The sequence below is a fragment of the Salvelinus fontinalis genome, unplaced genomic scaffold (assembly GCF_029448725.1).
Source record: "Salvelinus fontinalis isolate EN_2023a unplaced genomic scaffold, ASM2944872v1 scaffold_1359, whole genome shotgun sequence".
Taxonomy (NCBI): Eukaryota; Metazoa; Chordata; class Actinopteri; order Salmoniformes; family Salmonidae; genus Salvelinus; species Salvelinus fontinalis.
In genome coordinates, this window is record NW_026601568.1 from 1,342 (window position 1) to 27,609 (window position 26,268).

The 26,268-nt window shown below is 39.6% G+C and overlaps 1 protein-coding gene and 1 long non-coding RNA gene across 2 annotated transcripts; both read right to left on the minus strand.

Moving 5' to 3' along the window:
• Window positions 1–10,989: 10,989 nt before the first annotated feature.
• On the minus strand, window positions 10,990–13,172 carry LOC129849075 (uncharacterized). The gene is made up of 2 exons (XR_008758618.1): window positions 12,314–13,172; window positions 10,990–11,832 (listed from the first exon to the last, which is right to left on the minus strand). It is a non-coding gene; the product is annotated as an uncharacterized LOC129849075 (long non-coding RNA).
• A 2,223-nt stretch (window positions 13,173–15,395) lies between these two features.
• LOC129849074 (zinc finger protein ZFP2-like) lies at window positions 15,396–25,087 on the minus strand. Its single transcript, XM_055916124.1, has 2 exons — window positions 24,420–25,087; window positions 15,396–19,253 (listed from the first exon to the last, which is right to left on the minus strand). The coding sequence occupies exons 1-2, from the start codon at window positions 24,841–24,843 to the stop codon at window positions 17,926–17,928; spliced, it is 1,752 nt and encodes a 583-aa protein (XP_055772099.1). The 5' UTR covers window positions 24,844–25,087; the 3' UTR covers window positions 15,396–17,925.
• Between the last annotated feature and the right edge of the window lie 1,181 nt (window positions 25,088–26,268).

The window sequence follows — 26,268 nt, forward strand, 5'->3', positions numbered from 1 at the left end:
CAATTAAAAACAATATTTATTTTTTATTATTCCCACAAAGATTTTTCTTTCTATAGCTTCTAGAACTCTCGTCTTCCTAAAACTCACCAGCTTCTAGAACTCTCGTCCCCTTGGAACGAGCCCAAACAAAACTCATCTCCAATACGGAAAAACGTGCAGTAAGAATAAATTGTGATCCATGGAAATGCACTGGCTTAACGCAAAAGACAAAACTTTTTCACTGCCGGCCCTTGAGACAATCAGCAACCAGGTTGTTCTTACCACGGACATGTCTGATTTCAAGAGGAAACTCCTGCAATATCCGTAGTAACTTTCCACCTCACTGCAGAGCTTCTCGCTCTTTTCAGGGTTCACTAGATAGGCATGTTGTTGGATCGGGGCCCAGTCCCCAATGTCATGCTCTGGTACATTTGGGTTGGCACATGAGAGAATTAACCCTGATATTCTAAAAACAGGGCAACAATGTCAATATAATTGTACCAAAAAATTATGAGTTGGTTGCATGAATAATTTTCATTACTAAATGTTATATGAAATATTTGATTGCATAGTATTATTTTCAACGGCTTTTCAATTACATTTTGCTAGGTGGGATAGCCCAATGTCAAAACACAGTTTTAACGTGTCCAAATCAATAACCAATATGCAGAAACAGTTTGGGATAAATTGAAAACCTAACATGTGGTATATACACAAACATAAGCCACAATAATTGTCTTTTTTAAAACAAGCTCCTTATAAACTGCACAAGCACCAAAAACACTGTTGTTTTGACAAGTAGCAATAAATCACTGATATCGATTAAGGGGGAAATCAGGTTGTACGTGCTGTTGTAACTAACACAACTAAAAAACATGGAAATGGGAGATATATTTTAGCTCACTGGTTAGAGGACAACCTGCAGAAGACAGTCAGCTACATATTGGAGTGATGCATTTAAATTTAGGGGTCGCTAAACAAAGGAACGCAACACTTATTTGTAATAACTCATCGATATTATGTTGAAATGAGTTGATTCTGGGAATAATGTGTACATCACTGGTTAGAGGACAACTATTTTTTTGTTAGTCACTTTGTGTTAAATCACATAAATAGTACTATTTCAATTCAGAGCCTGGATTTCCCCCAATGAGCCTAATATCCATATCATGTTGAAACCAATTGATAAGGGGGCAAACGTTTAGGGTTCTACATTGTGACATTCTGACTGACTTACTGCAGAGTATATTAATATACTATATATTAAAACATTCTACATTGAGACATTAAAATACTCTTACTACAATGTTAAAACATTCTACATTGTGACATTAATTCATTGATATCATGAAACAACTCCTTCATATATACATTTTCTGATATTTGATCAGAGATCTTTTATCAGATTATCTCTGGTCACAGCTAAGAGGTGTGTGTGTGTGTTCTATGGTGTATATTTAGATAGGTAGAAGTAGAAAAACTCTTCCCACATTGAGCACAGCTATATGGTTTCTCTCCTGTGTGTATTCTCTGGTGCACTGTCAGAGAGCTAGATTGACTAAAACTCTTCCCACAGTGATCACAGCTATAAGGTTTCTCTCCTGTGTGTGTTCTCTGGTGTACAATAAGATTGCTAGATGTTTTAAAACTCTTCCCACATTGATCACAGCTATAAGATTTCTCTCCTGTGTGTGTTCTCTGGTGTAGAGTCAGATGGTAAGATCGACCAAACCTCATCCCACATTGAGTACAGCTATAAGATTTCTCTCCTGTGTGTGTTCTCTGGTGAATTTTAATGCCTGATGAGGTGAATCTCTTCCCACAGTCAGAGCAGTAGTGAGTTCTCTTCCCTGTGGGTCTCTGCAGGTGTTTCTTGAGGAGTTCTGATCTGGAGAGACTCTTCTCTGCCTTGTCAGCATCATGAGGTTGTTGAGGCTTCCCAGAGGACCCACAATAGTCCCGTCTCTCTCCTGTGTGAACAACAAAGTCAGACAGATGATTTAAGGCCCACAACAGCGGTAATCCAATTTGTAAGTCGCTCTGGATAAGAGCGTCTGCTAAATGACTTAAATGTAAATGTAAAAGGTGATGCCAACAGCATAGCCATGATGTTGTACAACAATTGATGTCTGTAATGAATGTTAAAATTATTTGACAATTGTCTTAAAAGGAGCAAGAATAGTCATATTTTGTCTTGGTTTCACATTAGTAGTAACATCTAAGATTGTAGACTATAAATAAGTTATTCATGTTGTTGAAACTCTAAGCAGTGTGCCAGACGACTTTTGGTCTCCAATATAGGCCCCTTTCTGTGTTTAATACAATTGTGGCACGAGGTCGATGCACATGCAATTTGGTTGTAGAAACTCCTCCCTGCTAATGAGGAAACCGATAGTTATGGATGTAGTATATCTGGTAATGAGGAAACCACTAGTTATGGATGTAGTATATCTGTAATGAGGAAACCACTAGTTATGGATGTAGTATATCTGGTAATGAGGAAACCACTAGTTATGGATGTAGTATATCTGTAATGAGGAAACCACTAGTTATGGATGTAGTATATCTGGTAATGAGGAAACCACTAGTTATGGATGTAGTATATCTGGTAATGAGGAAACCACTAGTTATGGATGTAGTATATCTGGTAATGAGGAAACCACTAGTTATAGATGTAGTATATCTGGTAATGAGGAAACCACTAGTTATGGATGTAGTATATCTGGTAATGAGGAAACCACTAGTTATGGATGTAGTATATCTGGTAATGAGGAAACCACTAGTTATGGATGTAGTATATCTTCTAATGAGGAAACCACTAGTTATGGATGTAGTATATCTGGTAATGAGGAAACCACTAGTTATGGATGTAGTATATCTGGTAATGAGGAAACCACTAGTTATGGATGTAGTATATCTGCCTGGAGCAAATATGGTGAACAAAGATTTTAGTTTTTCACAATGTCATTTACAGGTGCTTATTAGTGCATTTCACACTACTTTGGATTATAATTGTAAGGCATATTTGAATGTCCTGTTTAATATAATGTTTGAATGAACTACAGTTTCATGAACTACAATTTAGCAAATTAACACTGGAGTGATAGATGATGTGCAAGTAGAAATACTGGTGTGCAAAAGAGCAAAAAAAGTAAATAAAAATATGGGGATGAGGTAGGCAGTTGGATGGGCTATTTACAGATGGGCTGTGTACAGCTGCAGCGATCGGTAAGCTGCTCAGATAGCTGATGCTTAAAGTTAGTCAGGGAGATATAAGTCTCCAACTTCAGCGATTTTTGCAATTCGTTCCAGTCATTGGCAGCAGAGAACTGGAAGGAAAAGGCAGCCAAAGGAGGTGTTGGCTTTGGGGATGACCAGTGAGATATACCTGCTGGAGCGAGTGCTACGGGTGGGTGTTGCTATGGTGACCAGTGAGCTGAGTGAAGGCGGCCTAGCAAAGGCTTATAGATGACCTGGAGACAGTGGGTTTGGAGACGAATATGTAGCGAGGGCCAGCCGACGAGAGCATTCAGGTCTTAGTGGTGGGTGGTATATGGGGCTTTGGTGCATCCAGTTTGCTGAGTAGTGTTGGAGGCTATTTTGAAAATAACATCGCCAAAGTCAAGGATCGGTAGGATAGTCAGTTTTACGAGGGTATGTTTGGCAGCGTGAGTGACGGAGGCTTTGACGTGAAATAGGAAGCAGATTCTAGATTTAATTTTGGATTGGAAATGCTTGTGGATTATTGAACAAAACTGAGGTTTTTGGATATAAAGAGAGACTTTATCGAACAAAACTAACATTTATTGAGTAAATGGGAGTCTTGTGAGTGCAACAATATGAAGATCAAAGGTAAGTGATTCATTTTATTGCTATTTCTGACTTGTGTAACTCTACTTGGCTGGTAACTGTTTGTAATGATTTGTCTGCTGGGCGCTGTTCTCAGATAATCGCAAGGTATGCTTTCGCCATAAAGCCTATTTGAAATCTGACACCGTGGTTGGATGAACAAGAAGTTCATCTTTAAACTGATGTATGACACTGTATGTTTTATTAATTTTCATAAGCTGAGCTAAAAAGGTAAAGGCCGCTAGCAGTGGCTAACAATGACTAAATAGCTAGTAGCTAATTAGCTGGTTAGCTTCTGACGGCTAGGTTCTGATGGAGGTTCTAGCTATAAGGTCTAAAAAATAGCAGATCCGTATCACATTGGGTGAGGCTGGTTGCCGGAAGGTATATTTAATTTAAACATGGAAAAAGATTGAAATATATTGCAATATATACAACAACAAAAAAAACATAATATTTACAACAAACATGTCTTAATGCTACGCCATCTTGGATTACAAGTTCATCATATGACAAGCGTAATGTTATGACTATAACTACTGTTCCCTGAAGGAGGGAAACTAGGTACAACATACTATTAAATCCACGCCTCACTGGAAGCACCACCGTCCACAGGTGATGAGTGAGGCTTGGATTTATTCCTTAAAATGTAATACCGCTCTTCACCAACCCAGGAAAGGGCATTTTATTGCATGACATAAGTATTTGATCACCTACCAACCAGTAAGAATTTCGGCTCTCACAGACCTGTTAGTTTTTCTTTAAGAAGCCCTCCTGTTCTCCACTCATTACCTGTATTAACTGCACCTGTTTGAACTCGTTACCTGTATAAAAGACACCTGTCCACACACTCAATCAAACAGACCCCAACCTCTCCACAATGGCCAAGACCAGAGATAAAATTGTAGACCTGCACAAGGCTGGGATGGGCTACAGGACAATAGGCAAGCAGTTTGGTGAGAAGGCAACAACTGTTGGCGCAATTATTAGAAAATGGAAGAAGTTCAAGATGACGGTCAATCACCCTTGGTCTGGGGCTCCATGCAAAATCTCACCTCGTGAGGCATCAATGATCATGAGGAAGGTGAGAGATCAGCCCAAAACTACACGGCAGGACCTAGTCAATGACCTGAAGAGAGCTGGGACCACAGTCTCAAATAAAACCATTAGTAACACACTACGCCGTCATGGATTAAAATCCTGCAGCGCACGCAAGGTCCCCCTGCTCAAGCCAGCACATGTCCAGGCCTGTCTGAAGTTTGCCAATGACCATCTGGATGATCCAGAGGAGGAATGGGAGAAGGTCATGTGGTCTGATGAGACAAAAATAAAGCTTTTTGGTCTAAACTCCACTCGCCGTGTTTGGAGGAAGAAGAAGGATGAGTACAACCCCAAGAACACCATCCCAACCGTGAAGCATGGAGGTGGAAACATCATTCTTTGGCGGTGCTTTTCTGCAAAGGGGACAGGACGACTGCACCGTATTGAGGGGAGGATGGATGGGGCCACGTATCGCGAGATCTTGGCCAACAACCTCCTTCCCTCAGTAAGAGCATTGAAGATGGGTCGTGGCTGGGTCTTCCAGCATGACAACGACCCGAAACACACAGTCAGGGCAACTAAGGAGTGGCTCCGTAAGAAGCATCTCAAGGTCCTGGAGTGGCCTAGCCAGTCTCCAGACCTGAACCCAATAGAAAATCTTTGGAGGGAGCTGAAAGTCCGTATTGCCCAGCGACAGCCCTGAAACCTGAAGGATCTGGAGACGGTCTGTATGGAGGAGTGGGCCAAAATCCCTGCTGCAGTGTGTGCAAACCTGGTCAAGAACTACAGGAAACACATGATCTCTGTAATTGCAAACAAAGGTTTCTGTACCAAGAATTAAGTTCTGCTTTTCTGATGCACCAAATACTTATGTCATGCAATAAAATGCAAATTAATTACTTAAAAATCATACAATGTGATTTTCTGAATTTTTGTTTTTGTTTCAGTCTCTCACAGTTGAAGTGTACCTATGATAAAAATTACAGACCTCTACATGCTTTGTAAGTAGGATAACGTGCAAAATCGGCAGTGTATCAAATACTTGTTCTCCCCACTGTAAAAGTAGGACTAGTCTACCTGACTACACATAGAGAAGTAGGACTAGTCTACCTGGTTACACATATAGAGGTAGGACTAGTCTACCTGACTACACATATAGAAGTAGGACTAGTCTACCTGGTTACACATATAGAAGTAGGACTAGTCTACCTGGTTACACATATAGAAGTAGGACTAGTCTACCTGGTTAAACATATAGAAGTAGGACTAGTCTACCTGGTTACACATATAGAGGTAGGACTAGTCTACCTGGTTACACATATAGAGGTAGGACTAGTCTACCTGGTTACACATATAGAAGTAGGACTAGTCTACCTGGTTACACATATAGAAGTAGTACTAGTCTACCTGGTTACACATATAGAAGTAGGACTAGTCTACCTGGTAACACATATAGAATTAGGACTAGTCTACCTGGTTACACATATAGAAGTAGAACTAGTCTACCTGGTTACACATATAGAAGTAGAACTAGTCTACCTGGTTACACATATAGAAGTAGAACTAGTCTACCTGGTTACACATATAGAAGTAGAACTAGTCTACCTGGTTACACATATAGAAGTAGGACTAGTGTACCTGGTTACACATATAGAAGTAGGACTAGTGTACCTGGTTACACATATAGAGGTAGGTCTAGTCTACCTGACAACACATATAGAAGTAGGACTAGTCTACCTGCTTACACATATAGAAGTAGGACTAGTCTACCCGACAACACATAAAGAGGTAGGACTAGTCTAACTGACAACACATATAGAAGTAGGACTAGTCTACCCGACAACACATAAAGAGGTAGGACTAGTCTAACTGACAACACATATAGAGGTAGGACTAGTCTACCTGGTTACACATATAGAAGTAGGACTAGTCTACCTGACTACACATATAGAAGTAGGACTAGTCTACCTGGTTAAACATATAGAACTAGGACTAGTCTACCTGGTTACACATATAGAAGTAGGACTAGTCTAAATAACAACACATATAGAGGTAGGACTAGTCTACCTGGTTACACATATAGAAGTAGGACTAGTCTACCTGACTACACATATAGAAGTAGGACTAGTCTACCTGGTTAAACATATAGAACTAGGACTAGTCTACCTGGTTACACATATAGAAGTAGGACTAGTCTAAATAACAACACATATAGAGGTAGGACTAGTCTACCTGGTTACACATATAGAAGTAGGACTAGTCTACCTGACAACACATATAGAGGTAGGACTAGTCCACCTGGTTACACATATAGAAGTAGGATGAGTCTACCTGGTTACACATATAGAGGTAGGTCTAGTCTACCTGGTTACACATATAGAAGTAGGACTCGTCTAACTGGTTACAGATATAGAAGTAGGACTCGTCTACCTGACAACACATATAGAAGTAGGACTAGTCTACCTGCTTACACATATAGAAGTAGGACTAGTCTAGCCGACAACACATAAAGAGGTAGGACTAGTCTAACTGACAACACATATAGAGGTAGACCTAGTCTACCTGACAACTCATATAGAAGTAGAACTAGTCTACCTGGTGACACATATAGAAGTAGAACTAGTCTACCTGGTTACACATATAGAAGTAGGACTAGTCTACCTAGTTACACATATAGAAGTAGGACTAGTCTACCTGGTGACACATATATAAGTAGGACTAGTCTACCTGGTTACACATATAGAAGTAGGACTAGTCTACCTAGTTACACATATAGATGTAAAACTAGTCTACCTGGTTACATATATAGATGTAAAACTAGTCTACCTGGTTACACATATAGATGTAAAACTAGTCTACCTGGCCTGCACATAAATGTAGGCCTATAAATGTGCCCATATGGGGATGTCTGATAGTATTTCTGATTGTCTTAATGCACCACCACTGAGTTGTGGAGCGTCTCAAAGCACATTTTTCCCCCCACCTCAAACAGCAAGTAAACAAAGTCTAATCAAAGTCAATTGCAAAGGAGAATAAATTCCTCAAAGTATTTGAAAAATATTTCCAGCTCTTGCCCTTTCGATAACCAATCGGCACAAAAGGGAAAAACGTAATGCTCTGATCCAGTGGAAATGTCAAAACACCTGATTACTTCTTATCCCTTTCACAAATAGCCTACAGCTGTGTCGGTCGAGAACTCACAGGCACGGGAAACTGAGGGCCCAGAATATTTTATACAATGTCTCAAGTTCGTTATGGACAGGCCATGTGATTTATAGGACAGTTAATTGCAATGTTTTTATTTGTTGGCTTTATGTAGGCTATTTTTTACATAGGTGGCAATGGCAATAAAAGTTACTTTTAGATTTGTATAATTTTCATTTAAATAGAATGTAGATTAATCACAGACAATGATTGAGATACATTTATAAATGAAATGAAACTGTTCCAGTAAAATGAACATATGAAAATCATAACTGGCACCAGATCAGTAGAAATGGTAAGATACATTTGCACTCCAAATGTAGGTTGCTGACTGCTTGTGTAGCCGATTACCAGCAACGTCAGAATGTATGAAGGACAGCAAGAGGAGGTGGTTCAGGAAGAGTTTCTTCTCTTCTGGTTGGGCGATATTGATGTAATGGCATGAAAATAAATGCTGAATATTATACAATGACTTATCAACAGCTCTAATAATTTGCCTCCACAGGAAATCTACACTGGCAATTCTAGAATATACTATATAGCCTAGAAACCTGTTAAACTATCATTATGACATCATGGATGAATTCTAGAATATACTATATAGCCTAGAAACCTGTTTAAACTATCATTATGACATCATGGATGAATTCTAGAATATACTATATAGCCTAGAAACCTGTTTAAACTATAATTATGACATCATGGATGAATTCTAGAATATACTATATATCCTAGAAACCTGGTTAAACTACCATTATGACATCATGCATGGCCAGTCCTTGTATTCATAGTGTAGTGAATTCAGGGGGTTGCCCTGAGCTGAACTCCAACCTGGGTCCAGTGACTGTCAAGCCAACACCTTATAACTGTTATGCCAAGATGTCTGAACTTCTTGACGAGGTCGCTAGGTTTTGGGTTACGGTTGATACAATAGCTTTCTCTATTAATTTGAGAGTGGTTACATTTCTCCAGACCCCATACCAGACCCCATCCCTCAGCTGTTTACCAAACCAAGTCTCTGGGCAGCCATTTTGTTGCTGTTTAAATACTAGGTTGTCCCTTTAAAAAAGCCACACAAGAATCAGTCAACCAATAACAAAGCTCTAATTCCACCACTATTTTGCTAATAAGATGATGGATGGGGCTGGAGAAATGTAACTACTTTCAAATTCATAGACAGACCTATGTATTTAAGGACTGTCCATCCATGATATCAACATTATAGTTTTAACTATGTTTTGAGGCTTTACAGTGTTGATTTACATTGTTTCTATACATTGAAGTAAAAAAAGCTTATTTGGTGTTCTGATGGGGTACAACAGTTGAACTAAGCTCATGAGGCATGTGTTATATTCTTCAAGAATCAATGGCTATAAATAAATAATTTAAAAATCTAAATATGGATGTGGTAATTGCAGATTTCCCCTTTAACACCACACATCCTTCCAGTGACTGGAGCGAATTTCAAAATTCGCTGAAGCTGGAGACTTATATTTCCCTCACCAACTTTAAACATCAGCTATCTGAGCAGCTAACCGATCGCTGCAGCTGTACATGTACTTTTCTGCTCTTTTGCACATCATCATCTGCTCATTTATCACTCCAGTGTTAATCTGCTAAATTGTAATTCTTCGCTACTATGGACTATTCATTGCCTACCTCATGTCTTTTGCACACACTATATATAGACTTTCTTTTTTTCTACTGTGTCATTGACTTGTTTTTTGTGTTATTGGCTTGTTTATTGTTTATTCCATGTGTAACTCTATGTTGTTGTCTGTGTCACACTGCTTTGCTTTATCTTGGCCAGGTCGCAGTTGTAAATGAGAACTTGTTCTCAACTGGCCTACCTGGTTAAACTATCATTATGACATCATGGCCACCTGGTTAAACTATCATTATGACATCATGGTCACCTGGTTAAACTATCATTATGACATCATGGCCTACCTGGTGCTCTAGTGACTGTTAGTCTTTCTTCAGCAAAGATGGCGGACAGAAATACTAGGAGAGAGGGGTACCCCTACACAGACCTGAACTGGATCAAAGATGGCGGACAGAAATACTAGGAGAGAGGGGTAACCCTACACAGACCTGAACTTGATCAAAGATGGCGGACAGAAATACTAGGAGAGAGGGGAACCCCTACACAGAACTGAACTGAATCAAAGATGGCGAACAGAAATACTAGGAGAGAGGGGAACCCCTACACAGAACTGAATCAAAGATGGCGAACAGAAATACTAGGAGAGAGGGGAACCCCTACACAGAACTAAACTGAATCAAAGATGGCGGACAGAAATACTAGGATGGAAGCAAATGTAAGGGATTATAACGTCATAACGAATCATGCAAAAAACATATACAGTTGACAGGAATGTTAGTTCATGTAGAGACAAATGATTATGCATTTTTTTATCATAAAGTTAATTTATGAAAATCGCGATTTAGCAAGGTAGCTGACATTAGCCCGCTAGCTGACTAGCTAACATTAGCCAGATAGCTGACTAGCTTTATGGGTGTTGTGACATGAGTATGAAATTGTAATTCTGGTTGTTTTAGGGACTCATGAAACAACCAGCAAACCAGACTGTCGTTTTGGGAAACAGTGGATGTATAGAATCTAACTAGCTGAAGAATTTACTGCAAATTGAATGTACAATTTTGTAAGCTTGCCTTGCTGATATTTGCCACGCAGATAGATGAAATCACGTAGCTAGCTATGTTCTTGCTTATTGTGCAGTGGATGATTAAAATCCCTGTATGCCCATGGATGTGTAGCTAGCTATCTAGCCGATCTGTGTATGGACCCAAACGTTTGGTATACATATTAGTTCAGAACCTAGCTATGAACCTCAGCTATCATAGCCAGTTGTATCAACTTCAAAACAGCCTGAATGACATTAATGAAGCCTATGGATTGAGTAGAATATAATATCATGTTGTGCCAAGGATGCAAGTCGTATATACATGTAGTTATTACCATGCATGAGATCCCCACATTGTAGCCTGTACATTTAATATATTCACTGATCATGTACTGTACCTTGGCAAATAAAGGGGCAGTTTAGGTATGAATGTCTTTGAGATTATTTTTCAGTCATCCAATACCAGGAGTATCAAATTCCAGTCTTTGAATGACGCTGTCTGCATGTATGAATTACAATTATACACTTCAACAGTGTTTATCAATCTTGGTCCTGGGACATCAATGGTTACACATGTAACTAATAGACTAGAAACAGGATTTAACTAGTTAATTCATATATACAGAAATATAATGTTAAAAACAGAACACTACACTTCCTATGCATCATGTAAATACTCCAACACCGGTTCCTCTCAACATCTAATGCCCTCCATCTGCATTGATCTGATAAACACAGGATAGGTGGAGTATTTCATCACATTACACTTAATTTCAACCAGTAGAGAATGTGAAACGCTTGATTGAAAAACTCATTATCCAAGTGTTATAAATACAAGTTCAATCTGTCCTTCAATCTGTTGTGAATTATAAAAACAGAGGAAGAAAGAGGAGGTGGAGAGAGAGGTGTAAAAGACAGAAAGGGAAAGAGGTAAGCACATAGGAGCAGGGAAGGCAGCACATGATTAATGTATCACAGTGCTACATAAATATTCTCTCAGTTCATCACAATTACATAACAGTGTCTCTAGTCGGCCCAAAGGTTATCTTAAAAGCAGGTGAGGTGGCGATGATGGGACTGGGGGTTGGCATCCTCTCACATCAAAACATATCTGCAGACGAGAGACAGATGGAGAGAGAGAGCATGTTTAAGCCTTGTGTTTTTAGTTTTTATTCTAACATTGTTAGTCATCAATCAGGAGGTGAAATGCAAAACTGACCTGGGATCATTAACTCTGGGACTACTGCATCTCTCTGTATTTCAATGTTAAGCATCTCTTTAATAATACTTCCTGTATAATATAAACTGACCTGGGATCATTAACTCTTGGACTACTGCATCTATCTGTATTTCAATGTAAAGCATCTCTTTAATAATACTTCCTGTATAATATAAACTGACCTGGGATCATTAACTCTGGGACTACTGCATCTATCTGTATTTCAATGTAAAGCATCTCTTTAATAATACTTCCTGTATAATATAAACTGACCTGGGATCATTAACTCTTGGACTACTGCATCTATCTGTATTTCAATGTAAAGCATATCTTTAATAATACTTCCTGTTGACCTGACCAAGTGACCTCTCACCTCTGACCATGCTGTGCCCTCTATGCAGCCAGTTCAGATGCAGGAGGGGTTCACCGACACAGCTGATATAACCTAGAGGATTTAGGGAGAAGGGGAGAGAGGGATGAAGTGAAGGAGAGAGACTGTTATTGAGAAAGGTAGTTAAAGCCACAGTGTTCAACAGGAATCTGTGTGTGGCCTCACCTGGTGTCCACACCACACTAAGTGGCTGCAGGACAAACAATATAGTGTAGTTATAGAAATAATGAAGTGTCTTACTATTCTCCATGGTTGGCCCTCTTGCCTATTCTTTGAAGGTGGAAGGAGCCACAGTTATACACCTGAACCTGCTTACTGCACAACACAATCCATCAATCAGATTGATACACGAGTGTGTAGGTGTGGGTTATAGGGTGTCTAATTGTTCTACATTTTTTCAATATGGGTGATTTAAAATAGCCTGTTTTGTTTTTGCACAGACATCACACCCTTACCTAAACAGCACCCTCACCTGAGAAGTAGAAATCAAAGGGAGAGAAACTATGAATTGAAAAACTGCAGTTGACATAGCTAAGTAAATGGAAGAATACTCCTATTGCAATGTGAATGGCTCTTAAAAGAGCCTTTGGTTGTGCATAGTGTAGTCTATGGTGTTGCCAGGGAACAGCACCCTCTTAAAAGAGCCTTTGGTTGTGCATAGTGTAGTCTATGGTGTTGCCAGGGAACAGCACCCTCTTAAAAGAGCCTTTGGTTGTGCATAGTGTAGTCTATGGTGTTGCCAGGGAACAGCACCCTCTTAAAAGAGCCTTTGGTTGAGCATAGTGTAGTCTATGGTGTTGCTAGGGAACAGCACCCTCTTAAAAGAGCCTTTGGTTGTGAATAGTGTACCTGGTGGGTGTGGTTATAATGACCTGGTGGTTATAATGACCTGGTGGTTATAATTGTTACGCACGCCTCTATAAAGAGGGAACGCAACTCCCTGCTGCAACTCAACTCTCCGTGAAGCGAAAGAGGTATGGACATGAGCAATTGATAATGTGGAAAAAAGCTGGCACTTGTACATTATCAATTGCAATTTGTTCAAAGGAGTAAGAAATTGCTTTAATGATGTGCACAAGTGACTAGATGAATTGGAATTTGTACAAGTAGTATCAAGAATTGCACTTTTGATCTAAGAAATGCACCAAAGCGACTGAGGAAAACTGTAATCACTTTCCCAGTGGAATACAACCTAACAGACAAGAAGCCATTCTTTACAAAACAGTATGAATACAAACAATGGCAGGGCTGATTTGTGATGAAGAGGGTATGGGCCATTAACAAAGCCATCACCTACAGAGAGATGAACCTGGAGAAGAGTCCCCTAAGCAAGCTGGTCATTGTGCTCAGTTCACAAACATAAACACACCCCACAGAGCCCCTGGACAACAGCACAATTAGACCCAACCAAATCATGAGAAAACAAAAAGATAATTACTTGACACATTGGAAAGAATTAACAAAAAAACAGAGAAAACTAGAATGCTATTTGGCCCTAAACAGAGAGTACACAGTGGCAGAATACCTGACCACTGTGACTGACCCAAACTTAAGGAAAGCTTTGACTATGTACAGACTCAGTGAGCATAAATGTCAAATGTGTGATTTCATGAACTGGTACGTACAAGAAAACCAGGTTTTAAAGTTCTGTTCAATAGCCATCCCATCATTACAAAACATTTGAAAGGCTAGGTCTATCATCTCCTGAGAAGTGGTAACTATTCACATTAACTTTTCAAAGAGGTTTGGTGCCCCCTGGTGGCTGAACCCGAGATCAATGAGAGATCTTGTCAGAAAAATGACACAGTCCCACTTCTCTGTCATTGCACAAACTAGAGAGGGGGAAAAATGTGTGAAAATTAATAAAATAAATATACATCAATACAGATAATCCTTTAAAATGTGGGACATCTAGCCCATCGGGAAGTATTTTTAATCATTATTTGAATATTTCGGCAATTGGTCGAAAAAGTGACAGAGTGCCACCTCCGTGCAACTGGTTTTATTTTTGGGTTACCAGGCACGATTTTCAAAAGTGTCTTAAATGCTTTTTAGGGCCAAAGAACCAAAGTACAATTGCCAATGAAGTCCCTGCTCAGAAACAAAGAAAGAAAGAAAGAAAGAAAGAAAGAAAGAAAGAAAGAAAGAAAGAAAGAAAGAAAGAGAAAGAGAGAGAGAGAGAGAGAGAGAGAGAGAATCTATTTCATAAAGTTATACAAAAGAGAGAGATAGGGAGAGACTGTGTACATTCTAATCGTAGAGAATGTGAGAGAGAGAGAGACAGACAGACAGACAGACAGACAGTGTGTTATAACAGAGTGATCTCACTAGGTGGCAGGGTGAGTCTCTTCTCCCAGACAGACAGACAGTGTGTTATAGTGTGTTATATCCCTCCTCAGCCTTCCTCTTCTCTGAAGACCCAGTGAGGGTGGAGCTCAGTCAGAGAGCTGTTGAGGGACTGGTTAGGAAGAACACTTCTACAGCCAGAGAGGTGAGAGGTCACACATGGTTTAGATGGAAAATATTTATGTCCCCTTAGCGGTTCATCACGTCAGCAAAAGATAATATGTTCCATCGTCTATGTTTATTTACATTAGTGCAAATTGTCCACTGATATTGATGAAATTTCTCAGGCACACACATTTGTTCTTTGATATTATGAAGGTCATTTGTGTAAAATGTACTTTTCCCCACTCATTCACCCCATCTCTGTATATTGCTTATGCATATTTAGTGACCTGACTGCATCCAGACTGTCAAAGGCCCATCCTGGTAGATCTGAACCTAATGCAGCTTGGAGTGATCAGATAACAGAAGTCACATTTAGGTGCCAGGTGTAACTGAGGCCATAGATGCTCCATATCCATTACTTTGAATGTTTTATATAATATGACAAAATTTGTTTCTTTCTGTGTTGCAGGGGCAGTCAAGAAATGGAACAGCAAGGCCACAGAACATGACATAAGCAGAGCTGTGGGTGACCACCTCAAGCCCCCGGTAGAGCCGGGGGTCGTGTTTACCACTCCACCACACCTTCAGCAGGCTGGAAAAGTGGGATTGATACTGTTTTTCATACTAAGATGGACCAAGAGTCTGTTGATTGGTCAGTCATTGGGTTCATTTGTTGAAATCAAATCAAGCTTTATTTATACAGCACATTTCAGACATGGATGCAACACAATGGCTTCACAGGAGAAAACAATGAAAACATACAGAAATATTTAGGACACAAAACTCCACCAGCAGAGCTGTGGGAGACCACCTCAAGCCCCTGGTAGAGCCGGGGGTCGTGTTTACCACTCCAACACGCCTTCAGCAGGCTTGAAAAGTGGGATTGATACTGATTTTCATACTAAGATGGACCAAGAGTCTGTTGATTGGTCAGTCATCAAATCAAGCTTTATTTATACAGCACATTTCAGACATGGATGCAACACAATGGCTTTACAGGAGAAAACAATGAAAATAAACAGAAATACTTAGTACACAAAAATAACAGGATAAAAAAAACAGAAGATTAACAACTGAAAGACTAATGAACATTCTAAGGAAATGCCATTGATTAAAATATTAATTGGATGCAACATCCAACCCAAAATATCAGCTTGTTTTTTTAGGAGGGGCTCTGAAAGACACTATGGGGGTGTCCTCTGAAAATTGACAAGTAACAACAACTGGGACATAAAAGACACCCACCATGAGTCCCACTAAATCTGCCCAAGAAGAAGCAAACAAAATAAAAAAATCCACACCAAACTTAAAGACAGGAAGCAAACCAAAAAGGTGGAGCAACTAAAGGTGTTGACTCTCCACATCTATCAAGACAACTGGAGCACTGGGCCAGACACTCTTAAATAGAACCTGGACCAGCTCAGGTGAAACACCTTCCCACTAACGAGATGGACAAGCCAGCACAGGTGTAACACATACTGACTAACGAGGTGACACCAATCAGTGGGTCCTACGTGCTAACGAGCTATACGTGCTAAAGTCCAACCTAAAAACATAAATGGAAAAACCAAAAGCTTAAGAGAATGCTCACCACCAACAGAAAACAACTTCCATGTCACATTATAATCAACTACAATGCTTCACCATCACCAATATAAACATGGTGTCTGTCTAACAACAACTAAAAACAATATTTATTTTTCCTAAAACTCACTAACTTCTAGAACTCTTGTCCCCTTGGAACGAGCCCAAACAAAACTAATCTCCAATACGGAAAAACAGTCAAAATAAATTGTGATCCATGGCAACGCACTGGCAAAACGCAAAACATTTTGACTGCCCCCCTTGAGACAATCAGCAACCAGGTTGTTCTCACCACAGACATGTCTGATTTCAAGAGGAAACTCCTGCAATATCCGTAGTAACTTTCCACCTCACTGTGGAGCTTCTCTCTCTTTTCAGGGATCACTCGATAGGCATGTTGTTGGATCTGGGCCCAGTCCCCAATGTCATGCTCTAGTACATTTGGGTTGGCACATCTGAGAATGAACCCTGCTATTCTAAAAGCACAATGTCAATATAATTGTCAGTTGGTTGCATAAATAATTACCATTACCAAATGTTACATGAAATGTAAATATGAAATATTTGGTTGCATAGTTGCTAGGTGGGATAGCCCCAATGTCAAAACACAGTTTCAAGTGTCCAAATCAATAACCAATATGCAGAAACAGTTTGGGATCAATTGAAAACCTAACATGTGGTAAATACACAAACATCTGCCACAATAATTGTATTTTTTAAAACAAGCTCCTTATAAACTGCACAAGCACCAAAAACGCTGTTGTTTTGACAAGTAGCAATAAATCACTGATATCGATTAGGGGGGAAATCAGAATGTACATGCTGTTGAAACTAACACAACTAAAAAAAACACATGGAAATGGGAGATATATTTTACCTCACTGGTTAGAGGACAACCTGCAGAAGACAGTCAGCTACATTTTGGAGTGATGCATTTAAATGTAGGGGACGCTAAACAAAGGAACACAACCCTTATTTGTCATCACTCATCGCTATCATGTCAAAATCATTTGTGTGACAGAAGGGAGATGAGGTTACGCGTCCTGTTAAAACTAAAAGCTCAAAAAACACACAGAATATGGGAATAATGTGTACATCCCTGATTAGAGGACAATTTGTAGAAAACAGATCGCTACATTTTGAAGTGTTGCATTTTGATTCAAGTGGGTCATCAACGTGGTAAGTGTAACACAGCTCTTTTTGTGTTAGTCACTTTTTGTTAAATCACATAAATAGTACTCTTCCAATTCAGAGCCTGGATTTCCCCCTGAGGCTAATATCCATATCATGTTGAAATCAATAGAACAGGGGACAAACGTTTAGGGTTCTACATTGTGACATCATTAAAATACTCCTTCTACAATGTTAAAACATTCTACATTGTGACATCATTAAAATACTCCTACTACAATGTTAAAACATTCTACATTGTGACATCATTAAAATACTCCTACTACAATGTTAAAACATTCTACATTGTGACATTAATTCATTGATATAATGAAACAACTCCTTCATGTATGTATTTTCTAATATTTGATCAGAGATCTTTTATCAGATTATCTCTGGTCACAGCTATGAGATTTCTCTCCTATGTGTGTGCTCTGGTGTTGAGTCAGATGGCAAGCTTGAACAAAACTCTTCCCACATTGATCACAGCTATAAGATTTCTCTCCTGTGTGTTTTCTCTGGTGTACTGTCAGATAGCGAGATGTAGTAAAACCCCTCCCACATTGAGCACAGCTATAAGGTTTCTCTCCTGTGTGTGTTATTTGGTGTTGAGTCAGATGGCCAGCTTGAACAAAACTTTTCCCACATTGATCACAGCTATAAGGTTTCTCTCCTGTGTGTATTCTCTGGTGTATAGTTAGATAGCTAGATCTAGTAAAACTCTTCCCACATTGATCACAGCCATAAGGTTTCTCTCCTGTGTGTGTTCTCTGGTGCACTGTCAGATCACTAGATTGACAAAAACTCTTCCCACATTTATCACAGCCATAAGGGTTCTCTCCTGTGTGTGTTCTTTGGTGTAAAGTCAGAGAGTCAGATCTAGTAAAATTCTTCCCACATTGATCACAGCTAAAAGATTTCTCTCCTGTGTGTGTTCTTTGGTGTAAAGTCAGAGAGCCAGACGTAGTAAAACTCTTCCCACATTGACCACAGCCATAAGGGTTATCTCCTGTGTGTATTCTCTGGTGTATAGTTAGATAGCTAGATCTAGTAAAACTCTTCCCACATTGATCACAACTATAAGGTTTCTCTCCTGTGTGTATTCTCTGGTGTATAGTTAGATAGCTAGATCTAGTAAAACTCTTCCCACATTGATCACAGCCATAAGGTTTCTCTCCTGTGTGTGTTCTCTGGTGTAATGTCAGATGGCCAAATCTAGTAAAACTCTTCCCACATTGATCACAGCTATAAGGTTTCTCTCCTGTGTGTATTCTTTGGTGTAAAGTCAGAGAGTCAGATCTAGTAAAACTCTTCCCACATTGATCACAGCTATAAGGTTTCTCTCCTGTGTGTGTTCTTTGGTGTAAAGTCAGAGAGCCAGATGTAGTAAAACTCTTCCCACATTGATCACAGCTATAAGATTTCTCTCCTGTGTGTATTCTCTGGTGTAAAGTCAGAGAGCCAGATGTAGTAAAACTCTTCCCACATTGACCACAACTATAAGGTTTCTCTCCTGTGTGGATTCTCTGATGAATTTGAATGCCTGATGAGGAGGTGAATCTCTTCCCACAGTCAGAGCAGCAGTGAGTTCTCTTCCCTGTGGGTCTCTGCTGGTGTTTATTGAGGTGTTCTGATCTGGAGAGACTCTTCTCTGCCTTTTTAGCATCATGAGGTTGTTGAGGCTCCCCAGAGGATCCACGACTGTCCCGTCTCTCTCCTGTGCGAACAACAAAGTCAGATGATTAAAGGCCCACAACAGTGGAAATCCACTGTAAAAGGTGATGCCAACAGCATAGCCATGATGTTGTACAACAATTGAATTCTGTAATGAATGTTAAAATTATTATTAAAATTGACAATTGTCTTAAAATGAGCAAGAATAGTCATATTTTAGTAGTAACATCGATGATTGTAGAGTAGAAATAAGTTATTCATGTTGTTGAAACTCTATTGTATTAAACACAGAAAGGGGCCTATATTGGAGACCAAAAGTCGTCTGGCACACTGCTTAGAGTCTAAGCAGTGTGCCAGACGACTTTTGGTCTCCAATATAGGCCCCTTTCTGTGTTTAATACAATTGCAGCACGAGGGCGATGCACATGCAATTTGGTTGTAGAAACTCCTCCCTGCTAATGAGGAAACCGACAGTTATGGATGTAGTATATCTTAAATGGTGAGCAAAGATTTCAGTTTTTCACAGTGTATTCTGAATGTGAATGGGGGAAAACTCAGGGGAGTGCATTTCACACTACTTTGGATTATAATTGTAAGGCTCGTTTGAATGTCCTGTGTAATATAATGTTTGCTACAGTATTAAGAAATATGTTTAATTATTGAAGAATCGCGTTAATGACAGTATCTATTTGGGTGTTGTCAATCAATCAATCAATCAAGTTTATTTTATATAGCCCTTCGTACATCAGCTAATATCTCGAAGTGCTGTACAGAAACCCAGCCTAAAACCCCAAACAGCAAGCAATGCAGGTGTAGAAGCACGGTGGCTAGGAAAAACTCCCTAGAAAGGCCAAAAGAAACCTAGAGAGGAACCAGGCTATGAGGGGTGGCCAGTCCTCTTCTGGCTGTGCCGGGTGGAGATTATAACAGAACATGGCCAAGATGTTCAAAATGTTCATAAGTGACAAGCATGGTCAAATAATAATCAGGAATAAATGTCAATTGGCTTTTCATAGTCAATAAAGTTATGATTTTTTTAAATGTATTTTTAATTACATTTTCCCCCCACCTTTATTTAACCAGGTGGCCAGTTGAGAACAAGTTCTCATTCACAACTGCGACCTGACCAAGATAAAGCAAAGCAGTGCAACAAAAAAACAACACAGAGTTACACATGGGATAAACAAAAGTACAGTCAATAACACAATATAAAAATCTATATACAGTGTGATGGAGTAAGGAGGTAAGGCAATAACCAGGCCATGCTATGGGTGGGTGTTGCTATGGTGACCAGTGAGCTGAGTTAAGGCGGAGCGTTACCTAGCAAAGACTTATAGATGACCTGGAGCCAGTGGGTTTAGCGATGAATATGTAGCGAGGACCAGCCAACGAGGCTTTGGTGACAAAACGGATGGCACTGTGATAGACTACATCCAGTTTGCTGAGTAGAGTGTTGGAGGCTATTTTGTAAATGACATCACGGAAGTAAAGTATCGGCAGGATAGTCAGTTTTACGAGGGTATGTTTGGCAGCGTGAGTTTAGGAGTCTTTGTTGCGAAATAGGAAGCAGATTCTAGATTTAATTTGGGATTGGAGATGTTTAATGTGAGTCTGGAAGGAGAGTTTACAGTCTAACCAGACACCTAGGTAATTGTAGTTGTCCACATATTCTAAGTCAGAACCGTCCAGAGTAGTGATGCTAGTCGGGCGGATGAGGGCAGCGATCGGTTGAAGAGCATTTAGTTTTACTAGCGTTTAAGAGCAGTTGGAGGCCACGGAAGGAGAGTTGTATGACATTGAAGCTCATTTGGAGGTTTGTTAACACAGTGTCCACAGAAGGGCCAGATGTATACAGAATGGTGTCGTCTGCGTAGAGGTGGATCAGAGAATCACCCGCAGCAAGAGCGACATCATTGATATATACAGAGAAAAGAGTCGGCCCGAGAATTGAACCCTGTGGCACCCCCATAGAGACTGCCAGAGGTCTGGACAACAGGCCCTCCGATTTGACACACTGAACTCTATCTGCGAAGTAGTTGGTGAAGCAGGCGAGGCAGTCATTTGAGAAACCAAGGTTGTTGAGTCTGCCGATAAGAATGTGGTGATTGACAGAGTCGAAAGCCTTGCCTTAACCTTTATCACTAGACACCTCATAGTGAGCTACAGGTAGGAATCAGCAATTAATCACAATAATGAGACACCTCTGGGGAGGGGTGTCAGCAACATTTAAAAAAATATATACAGTGGGGAGAACAAGTATTTGATACACTGTCGATATTGCAGGTTTTCCTACTTACAAAGCATGTAGAGGTCTGTAATTTTTATCATAGGTACACTTCAACTGTGAGTGACGGAATCTAAAACAAAAATCCAGAAAATCACGTTGTATGATTAAGTAATTAATTTGCATTTTATTGCATGACATAAGTATTTGATCACCTACCAACCAGTAAGAATTCCGGCTCTCACAGACCTGTTAGTTTTTCTTTAAGAAGCCCTCCTGTTCTCCACTCATTACCTGTATTAACTGCACCTGTTTGAACTCGTTACCTGTACAAAAAGACACCTGTCCACACACTCAATCAGACTCCAACCTCTCCACAATGGCCAGGACCAGAGAGCTGTGTAAGGACATGGTAATTAATTTGCACACAAATAGAGGTAGGACTAGTCTACCTGACAACACATATAGAAGTAGTACTAGTCTACCCGACAACACATATAGAAGTAGGACTAGTCTACCTGTCCTGAGCACAAATGTAGATCTATAAATGTGCCCATTTGGGGATGTCTGATAGTATTTCTGATTGTCTTAACGCTGCACCACTAATGAGTTGTGGAGCCTCTCAAAGCACATTTTTTCTCACCTCAAACAGCAAGTAAACAAAGTCTAATCAAAATCAATTGCAAATGAGAATAACTCCTCAAAGTATTTGAAAAATATTTCCAGCTCTCACCTTTTCGATAATCATTCGGCACAAAAGGGAAAAACGTAATGCGCTGATCCAGTGGAAATGTCAAAACACCTGATTACTTCTTATCCCTTTCACAAATAGCCTATAGCTGTGTCGGTCGAGAACTCACAGGCACAGGAAACTGAGGGCCCAGAATATTTTATACAATGTTGCAAGTTCGTTATAGACAGGCCATGTGATTTATAGGACAGTTATTTACAATGTTTTTATTTGTTGGCTTTATGTAGGCTATTTTTTACATAGTTGGCAATGGCAATAAAAGTTACTTTTAGATTTGTATAATTTTCATTTAGATAGAATGTAGATTAATCACAGACAATGATTTTGAGATACTATTATAAATTAAATGAAACTGTTCCAGTAAAATGAACATATGAAAATCATAACTGGCACCAGATCAGTAGAAATGGTAAGATACATTTGCACTCCAAATGTAGGTTGCCGACTGCTTGTGTAGCCTATTACCAGCAACGTCAGAATGTATGAAGGCCAGCAGGAGTTGGTTCAGGAAGAGTTTATTCTCTTCTGGTTGGGCTATATTGATGTAATGGCAAGAAAATAAATTGGCTGAAAATTATACAATGATTTATCAACAACTCTAACAATTTGACCCTACAGGAAATCTACACTGGCAATTCTAGAATATACTATATAGCCTAGAAACCGGTTCAACTATAATTATGACATCACGGATGAATTCTAGAATATACTATATATCCCAGAAACCTGGTTAAACTATCATTATGACATCATGGATGAATTCTAGAATATACTATATAGCCTAGAAACCTGGTTAAACTATCATTATGACATCATGGATGGCCAGTCCTTGTATTCATAGTGTAGTGAATTCAGGGGGTTGCCCTGAGCTGAACTCAAACCTGGGTCCAGCGACTGTCAAGCCAACACCTTATAACTGTTATGCCAAGATGTCTGAACTACTTGACGAGGTCGCTAGGTGTTGGGTTACGGTTGATACAATAGCTTTCTCTATGAATTTGAGAGTGGTTACATTTCTCCAGCCCCCATCCCTCAGCTGTTTACCAAACCAAGTCTCTGGGCAGCCATTTTGTTGCTGTTTAAATCCTAGGTTGTCCCTTTAAAAAAGCCACACAAGAATCAATCAACCAATAACAAAGCTGTAATTCCACCACTGTTTTGCTAATAAGATGATGATGGGGTTGGAGAAATGTAACTACTTTCAAATTCATAGACAGACCTATGGATGAAAGGACTGACCATCCATGATATCAACATTATAGTTTTAACCATGTTGAGGCGATACAGTGTTGATTTACATTGTTTCTAAACATTGGAGTAAAAAAAAGCTTATTTGGGGTTCTGATGGGGTACAACAGTTGAACTAAGCTCATGAGGCATGTGTTATATTCTTCAAGAATCAATGGCTATAAATAAATAATTTAAAAGTCCAAATATGGATGTAGCAATTGCAGATTTCCCCTTTACCACCATACATCCTTCCAGTCGTCTGCTGCCAATGACTGGAACAAATTTCAAAAATCGCTGAAGCTGGAGACTTATATTTCCCTTACCAACTTTAAACATCAGCTATCTGAGCAGCTAACCGATCGCTGCAGCTGTACATAGTCCTCTGTAAATAGCCCACCCAATCTACCTACCTCATCCCCAAACTGTTTTTATTTACTTTTCTGCTCTTTTGCACACCAGTATCTCTACTTGCACATCATCATCTGCTCATTTATCACTCCAGTGTTAATCTGCTAAATTGTAATTCTTCGCTACTATGGCCTATTTATTGCCTACCTCCTCATGCCTTTTGCACACACTATATATAGACTTTCTTTTTTTCTACTGTCATTGACTTGCTTATTGTGTTATTGGCTTGTTTATTGTATGTTATTCCATGTGTAACTCTGTGTTGTTGTCTGTGTCACACTGCTTTGCTTTATCTTGGCCAGGTCGCAGTTGTAAATGAGAACGTGTTCTCAACTGGCCTACCTGGTTAAACTATCATTATGACATCATGGCCTACCTGGTTAAACTATCATTATGACATCATGGCCTACCTGGTTAAACTATCATTATGACATCATGGCCACCTGGTTAAACTATCATTATGACATCATGGTCACCTGGTTAAACTATCATTATGACATCATAGCCACCTGGTTAAATAAAGGTGAAATAAAAAAAATGAAACATCAGTTCAACAACTGCAGAGTTTGTGTCTCTGTTTTTAAGACAGTACTTACTTGTGTTAATCAGGGAACGGTCTCTCAAAACCATATTATGGCTAAGTTCATCCTTAGAACCATTGGATGCCTTAAGATGCGTTTGGGAAACCGGGCCCAGATATCCAGTTTCCTCCTCCTCCTTTTTCGATCTGACAGTCATCTCCCCCTCCTCCTCTTTCACCCCAAAAGCATCCACCTCTTCTTTTACTGTAAAATCCTCCTCCTCTTTGAACGCGTCTTCCTCTTCTTTCACTGAAACGTCTTTCTCTTCTTCTTTCACTGTAACAGTCTCATCCTCTACTTCTTGTTTAACTGTAACAGCCTCACCCTCTAATTCTTGTTTTACTGTGACATCCTCCTCTTCCTCCTCTTTGACGAGAGCTTCTTTCTCCGTCCAGCAGTCCTCCTCTTCATTAACAAGAGAGTAGCTTAGTGACCTCATGGTTGGAGATGTTAGCTAGCTAGGCTAATGCTAACTTAACCAGCCCGCTAGATGAATGAAAACAATACCGTAAATATGAAAATTATGAAATTAAAAAGGATAACTAACTAGACGACAGAAGTGGGTTTAAAATACAGTGGCTAATATACACTAAAGCGTCGAAAGAGCTTTATTGGTTGGTCTATTTTGACTAGCAAGCTACCGAGGTGGCTGAATTACTTTTGCTGCTGTTGAAAGAAGCGTTCCGTCCACTAGATTATACGTCACAGTAGCAGCATTGCCTTAAAGTCGCAGACCGCCAACTGCTAAATGGAGTGGGTAACGCAGTTGAGTAAAATGTAAATTACATTTTCAGACAAAAGTAGGTAGGAATCAGGAACATAGCTAGTCCTAAAATATTAATTAGCCCCCCTCCCTAAATAATTTAAAATCAGTCAATATATCTTTTCTGTGATTTCTTATTTTCGTCAACCGTTCCATCGCATCTTAAACATTTTCCTGGGCCGGCACTAGGACCGGGGGAGGCTGCTGCTGCACTAGTGACTGTTATACTTTCTTCAGCAAAGATGGCGGACAGAAATACTAGGAGAGAGGGGTAACCCTACACAGAGCTGAACTGAATCAAAGATGGCTGACAGAAATACTAGGAGAGAGGTGAACCCCTACACAGAACTGAATCAAAGATGGCGGACAGAAATACTAGGATGGAAGCAAATGTAAGGGATTATAACGTCATAACCAATCATGCAAAAACATGTACAGTTGACAGGAATGTTAGTTCATGTAGAGACAAACGATTATGCATTTTTTAAATCATAGTTCATTTACGAAAATCGTGATTTAGCCAGCTAGCTGACTAGCTAACATTAGCCAGCTAGCTTTATGGGTGTTGTGACATGAGTATGAAATTGTAATTCTGGTTGTTTTAGGGACCCCTGAAACAACCAGCAAACCAGACTGTCGTTTTGGGAAACAGTGGATGTATAGAATCTAGCTAGCTGAAGAATTTACTGCACAATTTTGTAAGCTTGCCTTGATGATATTTGCCATGCAGATAGATGAAATCACGTAGCTAGCTATGTTCTTGCTTATTGTGCAGTTGATGATTAAAATCCCTGTATACCCATGGATGTGTAGCTAGCTATCTAGCCGATCTGTGTATGGACCCAAACGTTTGGTATACATATTAGTTCAGAACCTAGCTATGAACCTCAGCTATCATAGCCAGTTGTATCAACTTCAAAACAGCCTGAATGACATTAATGAAGCCTATGGATTGAGTAGAATATAATATCATGTTGTGCCAAGAATGCAAGTAGTTATTGTATACATGTAGTTATTACCATGCATGAGATCCCCACATTGTAGCCTGTACATTTAATATATTCACTGATCATGTACTCTACCTTGGCAAATAAAGGTGCA